Consider the following 14,255-nt stretch of genomic DNA (forward strand, 5'->3'; position numbering starts at 1 on the left):
TACTGAGATTTCTTTAGCTAAAGTACTATAAGAACTGGAGTGTGTGAATGAGTTGTGCATGATGTAAAGGAGGGGATGTCAAGTAGCCTAGAAATTTTTATCTTATGAGGGTCCTATTGCCTGCCGCATAGTTTCTTAAAGGTTACTAGAGATGGATTTTGTTACAGATAAGTACATAATTTGGTTTTTATGCCTTGCTTTGCAGGCACCACCTGTAAAGTAACATTTGCTTCGGGGTGTCACCCTGAGTTTTCTTTGGATGCACTTTACGTTTGTGCTTGGTTGCTAGGAGAGGGTAAGAAATTGTCTGTTATTGTTCTGACTAGCTTTATAGCACTGAGGGATGGCGCCCCGACTAGGATTCAGGTAACCAGCATTTGATTAGTAGCCCCAGGATTGTATTAACCAGGGAGGGAGGGATATGGAGGGGGGGGGGAGGGATGGGGAGGGGGGGATGAGTGAAGGGAAGTGCTTGCTCCTTTCAGGGAAGGGGAGAGTTGCATGTACTTCAGGCAATGTACTGGGGCCAGTACAATGAGTCTAGTGAGGGAAGACCATGGAAGCCAACTTCTGTGCTTCATAGTTGGTGGGTGGGATGCTGTTTGGCAGCATCCCTTCTGGAATTGAAATATCCAAATATGACTGCCCATTACATGTACCCCTCCATTACATAGGCAAGCATGAGTGGGGTTGCCAAAAAAAAAAAAATTTAAACCACCCTTTATGTCTGTCTAAACAATGGCTCCTTTCGAGTGACTCCCTCTGTCAATGAAAAGGAAATGAGTGGATAATGTGGGTCATTGGCCTAGGGAAGAATGTTAGGCAGGCAGCAGTGCCAAATGAGCAAATCAAAGTACCGGTGCAAATTTTCTGGAAGGTAGAGGCAAAAAATGCACTAATAAGGCAACAAATCACTAATGACAGCTAGATACAAGTCAGTTTTAATAGACAAATGTTGAGTGGTTTCGACCAAAAAAGATCTTCATCAGAACAAAGTATCAGCACAATAAGACCAGTTTAAATGCTCTTAAAATCACATGACACAGTAGATCAATCAAGAATAAATACTTGGCTTAAAACAAACTCACTTACTCTTCTTAAAGTTGAACTTGTGCTTTAAAACTACTTTGTAATTGGTGTTCAAACCTGGTGGGGTGGAAGCATTAAATATAATCTGCCACTTCTTTGAAATAAAGTTCCCCCTCTCTGTCTCCATTAAATTTTTGTATACACAGTCAATAACTGTAAAAATGAACTTTTTTAAAACCATGACATTCTGCTGAATGTTTGGCTGAAGCGTTGTCTAATTCTTAGTTTAAACTGCATTCCGATGCTCGTAGACTCGCTCCTAAGCTCCCTTATAGTTTTTCTAGTGTAATATGATTATTATGGTCTGCACTGTTCCAAATCAGCTATGTATTTGTAAGCACAAGTGAAAAAAAAACAGGTATACTATAAGTTCTATCTGCCCCATATTATGTAAAATATGGACTATCAGAAATGTATCTGCACATGACATAACCCATACATTTAAAAGTACCTCTCTTATTGGTCATTGTTGTATTTTGTTGCACTTCCATTAATGACTTGATGTTGCATGCTTTTTTATTTGTAAATAAAGATTTGTTTCCAACTTTCTTAACTTCCTCCATTCCCTGACAAAATTCTCCAGTTGTTACTTATAATCCAATTAATAGCACCACTATCAAGTGCAAGGCAAAGGCATGGAAAGAGACCAACTTTGTGTTTTTGAGTACTTGCAGACTAACAGTACTTGGTGTCCCCTGCCATAACCCCCTAACTACATTACTGGGATACCTCCTAAAAACAAATCTGCAAATCTGTCATGGAGTGCTTTTGAAAAACTATCCAGCAACTCAGCATTAGTAGTAAGATGCCTCAATATGACCAGTTGGCCTTTTATAATGTTTTTCAAATGAGTGGGGTGCATACTAGAATAATACAATATTGCATTACTAGAACAATTTTTGTAACCAATAGTGGAATATAACAAATTCTGTGCTTTTTATTTACTTCCACATCTAAAAATTGAATGCTTACCTACTAGTGTTAATAGAAAATTTCAAAAAACTAGTACGTACTTTCATGTCCTGAAAAAAACTTATTCAATTCATTTGTACCACCCTTCCAAATGAAACACTCATAGTAATGTTTCACTGACTCGTATCTTGGTGGAGTAGGCAAAATATACAATTCCCAGTATGCCATCACTGAATTGTCATAATTAAGAGCCATAGGTGCTCACATTGCCACTCCCATTTTTTGATGGTAATACTTTCTTTCAAAAGAAAAAGTTGTTTAACACTTGATGTGTACACTGTACAAGGAACTTAGTTTCACCCAGGGTGTATTACTTGCTTTCTTTTAAAATGGAATTTACCCATTCCATTCCTAGTTCATGTGGAATAACAGTGTATAGTGAAGTTGCATCAACTGTAACCAGTAAATCCTCAATTTCAACTTGTATTGTCTCTTAAATTTTTTCCAAAAAATCAAAGGAGTACCTAACAAAAGATGGCTTACTTTTAACCAACAGCAGCAATGCTTTGTCCGTGAACTTAGAAATGGCTTCTAACTTGGAAGCTGTTGCCGAAACTGTAGGTCTGTATGGTGGGTTCAGCTTATCTTTGTGAATTTTTGGCAGTCAAAGTAATTTATCTGTTTTTGGTTTAGAAGTGTGGAAGTATTCATACATGTGGTTTGAAATCACCTCTTCAACCAAACTAAAGCCAAGCATCTATATATCTGTATGCTTTATAAGTGATACTTTTATTGACATTTTCATAAAACAAAGAATTATTCAACAAATGCTGCATACTACAAACATAGTCCTCCTGTTTGACCACCACCATAGACCCCCCCCCCTTCTGCTTTCATTATTCTGATGACATGTTCGTTACGTTTTTTCAAACATTACCTTTCATTTTGGGTCAAATTGTAAAACTTGCACTTACTTATTAATTTCTTTGAAAATGGCTCTAATTTCCTTATCACAACATTATTCAGATTCTTTAAATGTTACTTGCAGGGGTGGATTAAAAGTACTTGGCAGAACAAAGTCACCTTTATTGCTGCTTTTATGTCATTTAAATCTCAGTGTTGTTTATTTACGAGTAAACCCTTTCATGTCCAAAATGGTTTCAAACAAATTAGATCTAGCAGTAGGAATGAAATATAAACCTTTGGATAGAACATGTGCCTCTTCTGCAGTAAGTTCTCTGTCAGTCAAATTAAAAATACAAAATTTTAAAGGTATTACCTCCAGGGAACAGGTTTTACCGATTTGCTCAACCTGCTGCCCTTCTGCAAAGTTGTCGCTGGAGCTTTTTCCACTATTTGTGTTTACATTGGATGGCTTAGTTCTGTTCAGTTTAAAGTCTGTAGTTTGTTGAAATCCAGTCTTGTTTGTATCTGATGTGTCATGCTATTTTAAATGAGAGTATTTAATTTTTTTTTTTAGTAGTGCCAAATTTTCAAAAAGGAAATTTCTTCTGTCCTGCAGTTAGTTTTAGATTTTATTTAAAAAAGTATTACATCTCTAAGAGCAATATATTTTTAAATTATTACAGATTGTAAAATGTGCAGTATTTAGTTATTTATTAATTGGTTATTGTTTGAAAACACAGCTGTCTTCTGAAAAATTTATTGTAGGTTTTTCTCGCACATTTGATAGTAAATCATTTATATCCTTCCTAGGATGATTCTGTCCAGTCACATGTTCGTGAAGCCATCTCAAGGGAGAAAGCCGCAGAAGCTTTGAGACCATCTGTGGGGAGTGCTCAACGAATTTTGAAGGACCTCCGTCTTGCCAAGCAAGCAAGTCGACAAGAGAGTCGCTACCGGGTTGTATCTAGACACAGGGACAAAACTGATGGCTTGGAACACACTTCAGGAAGCAATGAGGAAGCAGACCAGGTTGATGGGCAGTTATCAAGCACAGATAGTAAACTCCTAGATGAAGAAGCATCAAAAAGTCAAACCAGTGATGGCCATGAGAATGGTGAATTCCAGCTTTTTGATATTGTGCAGGAAGATGAGGATGATTCGGCTTGCACAGTACCCTGCTCTAGTGAGGTATGGGCACATAGATTGTAATCTTTTTGCAGTGTGTGTGTGTGTGTGCTACCCGTACTGTCAAAAATGTGATTTTGAAAGATGAGACTTGTATAATTTTTTTTTTTTAATTTTATTTTTGAAGCTGTGCTAAGTCAGATGAATAGGGCTGCTTAGATGAATTTAGTCTGTTTTTGTTTCTTTGTCAGCAATTAAGTCTGTGTAGAGGACAAGATTTTTTCCTATTGCTGTAGGCAGTCAGAGACCTGAGATTCCTTTGCATACCGTAGAGCCTCTTATCCACAGTGAGAGAAGCAAATCATGGAGAGTGTTGACAATTCGCTGACCTGGGCAACTGTGCAGCGCTTTCTTTTATCTAAGAAGTTATTTTAGGATTGTTGTAAAGAAAACCAAAGATTGCCATTGCCATTCCAGACAGAAAAGCACATCCAGCTTATTTTGGGCTTAATTTGTAAAATCTTTGGTGGATTTAAATATTAACCGTTTCCTTTTCATATTGTCAAGTAATGGGCCACCCTGCATTTAGAATAGGCTGACTTTTTTTTTTCTTTTGGTGGGTAGCATTTTTTTGGCAGGAATTGACAGGTTGTCTAGTCCATTATGCCTCTAGTTCAACCCTGGTTTCCTGATCAACTTTTCTCCTTTTGTCCTTTGCCCTCTTGGATGCTGCCATGAATTTCCTCTTCGCCACATATTCTGAAAGGGTAGCTTGAGTATCTACTGAGCTATGAAATAGTCCTTTGGCAGATCATGGAGTATTTAATTCTTTCACTCTGTTGCCTGAAACTAGTCACCTTTTGTACAGGGTTCCATTTGGGTAAACTCTCTTGACACAACTCTTACATGAACTTGTGCAATCAATTATATTATGAGAAATAACAATATGATCCTTTGCATTGCAAGTGCCTCCTCTACAGTATTTCAGGTTGTCTTTTATATACAGAGTAACAGACCCATCCGAACAAATGCTTTTTTTTTGAGGGCAATTCACCCTCATCCAGTGATCTTGTATATACCAACTGCACATTTGTACAACACTGGGAAAGTTTACAGATTAAGAAGAATGTGATTAAATCCCAGGACCCACAGGATTGAGAGTATCGAAGGAACTAAGATATCCTTGCCTGTGGTTTCCGTAAAAAAGTTTGTCTTCTGGATGCTTGAACCAGTCTCCCTCCAAAAAAAAATAAAACCCTGATTACCAAGATTCCCGCCCGTGGTTACATTAAAAAGTTTGTCTTCAGCATCATCTCCCTCCAAAAAAACACCAACCCTGATTACCCAAACCCTAACAGCTACAGAACTAACAGGAGAAGAAACCACAGTGAAGGGATATAAAGACCTCTCCATGACAGTTACTTACTCCACTGACTGCAGAGTTATAATGGAAATCCTTAAGGACAGCTGGATCATGCTCAAGAATAACCTAATGCTAAACAATATACTACCAGAAATACCTAGTTTCAACATTTGGAGAAAAAGGAGCATCAGACATTTTGTTGAAAAAATGAGCAGAACAACCAAGGAACAATTAATCTCCCTGAAGGGTACATTCCCTTGTGGAGCCCCTAACTGCAGTTACTGTAAGCACATGAGCAACAAAACAGGTTTCCACTGCCCTAACACTGACTGCTATTATCACAGCCAAGAAGTTGGGAATTGCAATTCGGAATCAGTAGTTTATAGGGCCCAATGCACCTGATGCCCTGCCTTCTATATCAGGAAAACTATCAACAGACTTAAAACCAGAATTGCTAGACACTTTATAGACATCTGGTACAGCAGCGATGACGACGCACTAGCTAAACACAACGGAGATCAACCTGGACACGAGACATTCCAATTTCATATTTTAGATCACATGCCAAAAGAAGAACTACAAGAATCATTAAATGACAGACTGGAAAAATACAAATTAGAATGGCAGATCAGACGAAGCATGTAAACCACCAGGAGTTCGCACTTTGATTTCCATCACCACACTTATTATTGACAGCTGCACTCTCCTGTTTTAATTTGACTTTGGTGGAGATTTATAGTGTTTTTTTATTATTAATTGGTTATTGTACTTCCTGTGTACAAAAGTTTTTTTTTTAGAATTAAAAAGCTCCACATGAGAGGCAGGTCTGAAGAAGCGTGAGCAAAAGCACTGTAGACAGGCCATATTCATTACTTTTTAACGTACAGAAACATTTAATAGGGGTTGCTTTCCTTATTTAAATTCTCTTATTTATTTTAAAAAAATTCTGCTTAACTGATAACCTGCTGTATACCAAGAACATTTAGTTTCTATATAAAAAATGCTAATCTCACAACCCAAATTATGAAGTCCTCACTGGTGTTTAAGACCCACAGCAGACCAGCATTTCAATTTTCACCCAGGCAGATTTTACTGATTTGCAGTATACATTTCCTCTATCCATTCACACATACCATGGATAGTAAGTGTTTTAGACAGGTTAGCCTGCATAGTTGATTAAATGGTTAATACCTAATGGTACACATTTATGTATCTATAAAAAACCCCAAGTTATCCATTCAAGTTTTACTGCTGAATTTCCTGACTGCAAACACTCCATTCAGTCACGCAGAAGCTGTGAACAAGATAACCACTGGAATATTAAAATTACTTGTATTCTAATGTATAAATTGAAAGATTCAAGTTTTAACCAATCACAATTATATGTTTCTGTAGAATTAAATAGAATGTTAATTTTTTTCTTTGTTTTTGAAATATGTATAAATACAAAATTTATTTCTAGTTTCTTTACATAAGCACAGCGCTTATCTGTCGATTTTATACAAGTTTCACCCAGTAAAGATTTGTTGTTTTGCTACTAAGAAGTGAAGCTATTTTTAACCGCAACAAGATGATTTGTTTTGGTACGAAGAACGTGAAGCTGTTTTTATTTGCAAAAGTGAAGAAATTTTGATTGCAACAAGTTTTTATTTATTTATTTTTAACTATTGTTTGGCGTTTAATTTACAAAATGTTTCTTACTACTATTGCTTGGTGTTTTAGATTGGCTTAAAAGGCTATTCTTTCAAAAATGTTCTAGTTGTTTTTACCTGAATAATTGGATCCTGTCCACTATCTGACGGTTTAAGCTAACTAAACTTCAGGGTGCTCACATTGCTTCATTTCTAAACAGTGGGAAAGTGAGATGAATCCCAAAAGCACTGCACAGTGTCCTCTGACCATCATTTATTTTGCTGTAAATTAGAGGTCATTATTTCTGAGATTTCATGTACTGAGGGACACAAGCATGTACAGTCATGTCATACTCTTGCTCCACTCTCTCTTATCCCTTGTAAAAACAGCTCCAGCTCCTGTAGTTTGTCTTCCTCCATATAACATATGCTTCTGGTGGCTGCCTACTGGATTCAATCAGCCCAAGATCCCCTGTTATATCATCCCTTCTGGAGATGTACACAGTACTTAGTGGTTTGGCGTAACAAGGATACAACCTGTCATCCTGTTCACAGCTGTCCTGACACTTTACATTCTTTTTGGTGGCCCACCTAGGTATGCTATACTTCCCTAATCATTTTCCTGTTCTTTCACCATCATTTCCACTCTCCCCAGCTGATACCTTACACCAGGGCTGTTTAGGCCAACTGCATTCATTTGCATTTTTGCGTATTGAACCTCAAGTGCTCTGTCTATTTCTTTACATGCCCTTTAATACTGCTCTCACATCTTCCTTTGTTACACCTGTGTGTGAAGATTTTCTTCTCTTTCTGTCTAATTTCTCTGAAGTGAAGAACGCTGACCAGTACTAGACATGTGTGACCTCAGCAGTACTCCTTTAGTCACATCGCTTCCCTTATTCTTTTCAGCTGAGTTGATGACTTTAATAACTGCTTCCCAGATGCCACGTTCTTTTGGATATTTTATGTTGCAGCTGCTTTGTGCTCTTGAATGGCTTTGGAAAGCACCATAACCTGAACATATTTTTAGATTCATGTCTTTTGTGACCAAGTTGATTGTGTGTGTTCCAGTAGGACAGTCACCTAGTAGTGCAGGTTAGGGACTTCTGTCTTTGTAATTGCTTGTAGGTGGACCTCTTTGAAATCTGATAGGAAACTTATGAACCCTCCTGTAAGGGAGTGCTCAGTCTGTAGAAATACAACAGTACTTTATATAATCTTTTGTTCCAGAACTGAAGATGTACAAGAAGGTACTGTGGGATAGGAGCTAAAGTTGGCAGCATGGGAAAGTCTCACGTCCTGAGTAGCTTTGATGCTGGAGATATGTTCTACTAGTTTGTTGTAGATGGGCCTCTTGTAGATAATGTCTTTATGGTAAATACCCATAGCTTTCATAAATATATTGACACACACCTTGGATGTTCACAAATACTGCACTAAGACTCATTCCTGCCAGAAAGACAGGTCAACTCTCTCAAATCTTTTCACGAAAGGAAAAGGTCAGTTTATTACTAAACAAACTTTGTCCAAGTGTCTGTTGGTTAATTCCATTATTGTGGCAGTGGTTACTAAGAAGCTGCTGAATGAGGATAGTTGCTGTCCATCCAGCCATTAAGGAATACAGGGCTGTATATTAGGGAAGTAGGTGAGCACTTGAGGCCCTGAACTGAGCGGCTAATATGAACATTTTCAAAGGGATTTGTCACAACAAGAACTTGAAAGTTGCAATTAAAAAAAAAAAGGATCTCGGGCCCATTTTGGACCTCTGTCATCTAAATAACTATGTGAAGAAGACCCAAATTTCTTTGGCTCACCGATGGAAGCAGTCATTTTCAGTTCAGTGCCCTGCCCTTTGGTCTCGGCACAGTCCCTGGATGTTCAAGTGCATGGCAGTAATAGCCACTCGTCTACAACTTTGTGGGATTGGAGTCTTTTTTCCCTATCTAGATGACTGGCTCCTTGTTGCTTCAACAATGGAATTGTTAGTCAAAGCCAGGGACTAAATGAAACAACTCGATCGTTAGGCATATCCATAAACCATCAAAATTTGGCATGTTCTGGTTGAAGAGTCATTCAGTTCATTGGATGTCATTCGGACATGTCTTCTCAGACAGAATACAAATGCTGAAAAGCCATACAACTCATTCTTTCCATCTCTTACAGCTGCTCTCATCCACAGAATCTGGGGGTCTAAAGGCGTCATTTATTCTAAATGCACACTTTGCTTGCTTCCATGTGCATTTTGCAGTGGCTGCTAAAGGCACAGTGGTCTGTCTCTTGTTTTCCCAATATCTGTCAACACAGATTATCGGAACACATCTTTGCAAGCAGCAGTTATGGTGGTTTAGATTTCCCCCTACATGCATTCCGAGAGACAGTTTGTCCTCCAACCACTGGCATGGTTGTTGACCACATACTCCTCTTTGGGGTGGTAGGACATTACAAGGGGAGGATTGTCCAAGGGTTATGGAGTCCATAAGAGGCCAGCCTTCATCTCAGTGTCTTGGAGATGCAGGCAGTTCTAGCATTGCAGGAACTTCAGGACTACCTTCTGGGGTGATTTCTATCCAAATGGATAATGTGCCTCCCCTTATGCCTGGAGGCAGTGAATGTTTGGAAATGGATGATGGCTTTCCTTGTTTTCTAGTTTTCCAGTTGCAACAAACATTCCAGAGTCTCTCATTTGCCTTGTGGACAGGGTAAGCAAGACAGTCCTAATACCTCACAAGTGGTCTCCCGATCCAACAGTAGCTGGGGCCAGCCTTGCTGCAATCCCTTTGTGTAGTTATCCAAAGTCAAATGCAGCAAGTTCTTCACTGTCTATCCCACCAGATGGACTGTCCCAAGAGGTGCTCTAGTCACGCAGTGCCTTCTTGGGCTACTTAAAACTTGTTCTCTTCTACCCCCAGATTCCCAGCTTTTTACAGAATGCTATCTGATGCAAAGTGTCCACAATCCTCATTACTCCCTTTTGGCCCCAGCAAATTTGGTTTGATTTCCCTTTCTCAAAACGTACGTCAGGAAGCCCCCCTGGATGGCAAGCTCCCAGACAGGATCTTTTCTACCCATCTGGGAAGCCTCTCTTGGACCTTCACAGCCTCATAGTTGCCCTTCACCATTCAAGCTCGAGGCTTATTCCAAAGATCTGTTACTACTTCAGCAACCTTCTTTAGGAATCCTTCGATTGAGACTTGTGCAGCAGCTGCATAGTCTACATTGTGTACCTTTGTTAAGCAAAATTTGATGTTATATCAAGGGATAGGGCTTCCTTGGAGCCACTATCTTCAAGGAGTTCCTGTCATAATGTCATCAGAGTGTTTCTGTAGATTGGAATTCTTACCCCTAAGTTGGATCGTAAAGAATAGGATATGGTAGATCCAATAATGCTGGATCCTTTCATTCACATCCGTTATACCAATCCTCCTCTGTCACCTTGTAAGATCTGAATGTTATTTGCAATCTTTTTTTTTTTTTTTTTTTTAAATCTTAATATATCTTGGATCCCTTTTGCTTTTGGTGTCTTAACTTGATTTTTGAGGTATTTCTGCTCCGTAGGGCATGAAGGGAAAATAATTCTTAAAGGGGCTTGAGACTAGAGCACTCATTTTGCCAGGAAGAGTCCTGTGGGCTGCTCGAGGATCTATAAGTTGTATAGGAAGGATGTGAATGAAGGATCCAGCATTATTGCAAGTACATAATGACCATTTTATTAGTGTCCATGTTTTTGGTATAATATAGTTATGGTAGCACAAGCATTTCCTCTGCTTTATTTGGCAAGACAGAACTTGGTGCATCAGAGCCTGGCTTGTGGCAAGCCAAACTAATAAGGTGGGCTCACCCCAATGCTGCCTTTATGGGAAATATGTCACCAGCAACAGTCCCTCACAAGCATGAGACTAGCAGTCTTTGCAGGGATGAAGACCGCTTTGAAAACAAATGGCAAGACCACCAGCTTGGTGTACGTAAATCCAAATGAATTGATTTACTGTTGTAGTGACCTCTTCTCGGGAATCTTATTATAATAATGGATATATCACACTACTTCTGTATTTTTGCCAGATGTGGGTTTTTTATGTCTGAGTAGATTTCTTTACACTTTAGTCGTATACTGTTTTTTAATCCAGGTTGCATGTGATTGGTTAAAGTATGTTTTTATCTAGTTACTTTATTGTGATCTTACTTTTTGGGGTACATTCGTAAGGTTTCTTAAATCTTCTACGTTGGTACAGTAAATGTATCTTCATGGGCATCAAAAATATTGGAGTAGTGCATGCATCCATGTGCAGTCTGTTATGTAGTTGGACTATCCTCTAATGGCTACAGGATGAGACTGCAGCTGCTGATCACTGGGGATGTCTGTCTAAAAGGGTGATATTTGCTTTTGGCCAGTTTCTTATGATTGCTGCATGTAAACCTAGTAATAAGAATTTCTGCTGCTATGGTGAGTGCCCCTCAAGTAGCTGTATTTTGTCTCCATTTTCTCCTTCCCAGTGCCTGAGGTACACATCACTCTTTTTTTTTTCTACTTCAGTGATGTCCCTTAGACTTCATTTAGTTTATAAGAATGATCATGGAGTCATACTTGTCTAACCACCTTGGGCTGTGGTGGAGCTTGATGTAGATATAACTCTTCATAATTGCTTACAGACCCACAGGTCTTGGTCTAGAGTATCTGGCTAGCTTATTAGCTGGAACACATTTTCCTTAGTGTGGTAGTTATCCAGCTTATTCTTAAATAAACTCTAGCACAAGACCATATGTGACAGAATTTTACACAGTCTAGGTATTCATTTGGAAACTGACTCACTGATGGAAACAGTATTAATAAATTTGTGCCATAGTAAAGAACATAGAGATGTTGCGTTCGAATAGTGCAAAATATTGATAGTGCTCCGATAATCAATCCATAACCCCCTTTTCCCATTGTTGCACATGGGGTTGGGTTGTCACATCAACTGTGACCATCATCTAGAGCCAGTGTTCACTCTTCCGGGTGGCTAACCCTGCCTCATTTCTTTGTATCACACACAAGTTCACACCTGTAGCCAACTTGGTGTCCAGTTCACCTACTGCACGTCTTTTGAATTTGGGAGAAAACCAGAAAACCTGCAGTCATAGGAAAGATTTGCTGACACAATACAGAAGGCACCACTGCTGAAAATGGAACCAGAAAACCTCTTGACGTGATGTAACTACCTTTCCCATTACACCACTGTGCTGCCCTGGATCTCAAGTCTTAAAACACAAAATGCAAGTAGACACAGTAGTACTTCTGAAACAGCACAGGATCAGTTAGGTTGCTGTTATGGAAATTGTGTCCTGCCAGGAGTAGTCGGCTCCACTAAAGTATGCAAATGACATGATTTCCGAGTGGAAATACTCGGATTACATTTAAGTACTTTATAAACCAATGCAGTTGTTTCTTGCATAACATGTAAACAGCAGAGCATACTCCAGTACCCTTAAGATGCACTTTGGAAGTAAATTGAGCTTTGAGAATGCAGTTAGTGGAGGAAAGCATCTTAGTACTTCAAGAAGCTGGTTTTATTGTCCACTACTTAATGTGTGGTTAGTTATTTTATTTAAATAAGGTTGTTTGATGCAAACAAGTAAAACTGTAGTGGATGGAAGTATCTGTATTCAGATGATGGTAGAAAACAAAGGGTCTCTATTTAAAAATGTGATCATGGAAGAAATGCACAATGGCGAGACTTGACGGGAGTGGTGACCACTGGGGTGATTTTTTTTTTTTAAAGTAGTCATTTTAGAAGTGACATTAGCTTGTATTTTTCAGGACTGTTGAAAGAATGTGTAAGAATTTTACAAGTAGTTGTATTTGATGTTGAGTTTTTGCTTACTTGGCAGATTAGCATGATGCTGATTTAAGTAAAGGGTAGATGAAGTATGAGACAGTGGAAGAAGTGGGTGACCAAGCAAAAATGAGGATCAGCAGTTGGTTGTAATGGAGGGATAGGGTGAATACAAAGAATCTGAGACTGATCAGAATGCTGGAAGGAGGGATGGACTAGTTTATTGTAATTTTTGATGGTGCAGTGGCTAAGTTTCACAAAATTCTTTCTGTGAATTGGAAAAAGATGTGTGCTACCACCAGCTGCATCACAGAAGTTGGGTACAGTTTCTGATGCAGTTTGCACTGATATATAAGAAGAGCAAGTGTTACAATAGTTGAGAAAAATTATTAGAGCAAATTGGATGCTGCATGTGGATCAGATGCAACGTTTCAACAAAGACTACTTGGATAATGAGTGTAAAAGATGTAAAGTGAAATGTATGTTGACCTTTTGCAGTGCTGAAAGTATTGAAAGATTACTGACTGTTGCTGAGGAAGCAGTGCCTAAGTTAAGTTAAAGGATTTGCCCATGTTCATTTCTTGATGTAGTGGAGACTGAATATATAAGTATTGCAAATCCAGGTAACTGAGTTTGGAAATGGAAAAGGAATGGTAGGAGTCAAATGGAAAAGAGCAAACTTTTTTTGTAACATAGTGGGAGAAAGATTTCATAAGAGGTTTAATATCTCTGGTTAAATGTGTACTATTCTGTGTAGAAATGTGTTTAAAATAGTCAGTGTGTGTATTCTAAGCCTGGTCAGTAATCCTTATTCAGAAGTTCCTTCCAGCCTTAAGGCAATACAAATAGACTGGTGGAGAGACTGATGCTGCTCATCCAATTATCTAGCTTTAACTGTAAAGGTGGCAAGGGTGCTACTCTGACATATGGTGTGTGATTGTTAATCTGTCACACCAGTGGGTGGTCTGTGTTTTTGATGGTGTAGTTCCTTAATCTGAGTGAGAAGCTAGTTGTTCTGTGAAGGAATAGAAGGTCAGAGATGGTGGGATCTTTCATGACTTGAAAGGCTAGACACATATTCCATGGCGATGTCTGTAAGAAACCAAGTACAGATAGAGGGCTGGCAGTCGCTTTCTCGCTCTCTCTCATTTTTGTAGTTGAGGACTTTGAGGCTTTTCAAGTTGAGTGATGTGTTAAGACAATACATGACAAAAGGGCATTGTATTCAAAAAATGGGTCAGACGAGATATGAGTAAAGTTAAATTAAGACTTGAAATTTACTTATAGTAAGATAAGACCTTAAGCTTAAGGTCTCATTATGGAACTAAGAAAATGGACTGTCTAGTAGAATTGAAACTGAAGTGAACATTAATTTGTGCATATTTTAAATAACTTCATTAAATGATAGTATTTTTGGAT

The 14,255-nt window shown here is 38.6% G+C and overlaps 1 protein-coding gene across 1 annotated transcript in view; it reads left to right on the top strand.

The window, feature by feature from the left end:
* The window catches only part of SLC7A6OS (solute carrier family 7 member 6 opposite strand), a 481,086-nt gene that overhangs the window by 42,950 nt on the left and 423,881 nt on the right, over nucleotides 1-14,255 (top strand). The window contains exon 2 of the mRNA XM_044081518.1: nucleotides 3,718-4,095. Coding sequence (XP_043937453.1) covers nucleotides 3,718-4,095 — 378 coding nt within the window. The remainder of the gene's footprint in view (nucleotides 1-3,717; nucleotides 4,096-14,255) is intronic.

The sequence above is a fragment of the Protopterus annectens genome, chromosome 8.part0 (genome assembly GCF_019279795.1).
Source record: "Protopterus annectens isolate FY-2018-M chromosome 8.part0, PAN1.0, whole genome shotgun sequence".
NCBI classification, from domain to species: Eukaryota; Metazoa; Chordata; order Ceratodontiformes; family Protopteridae; genus Protopterus; species Protopterus annectens.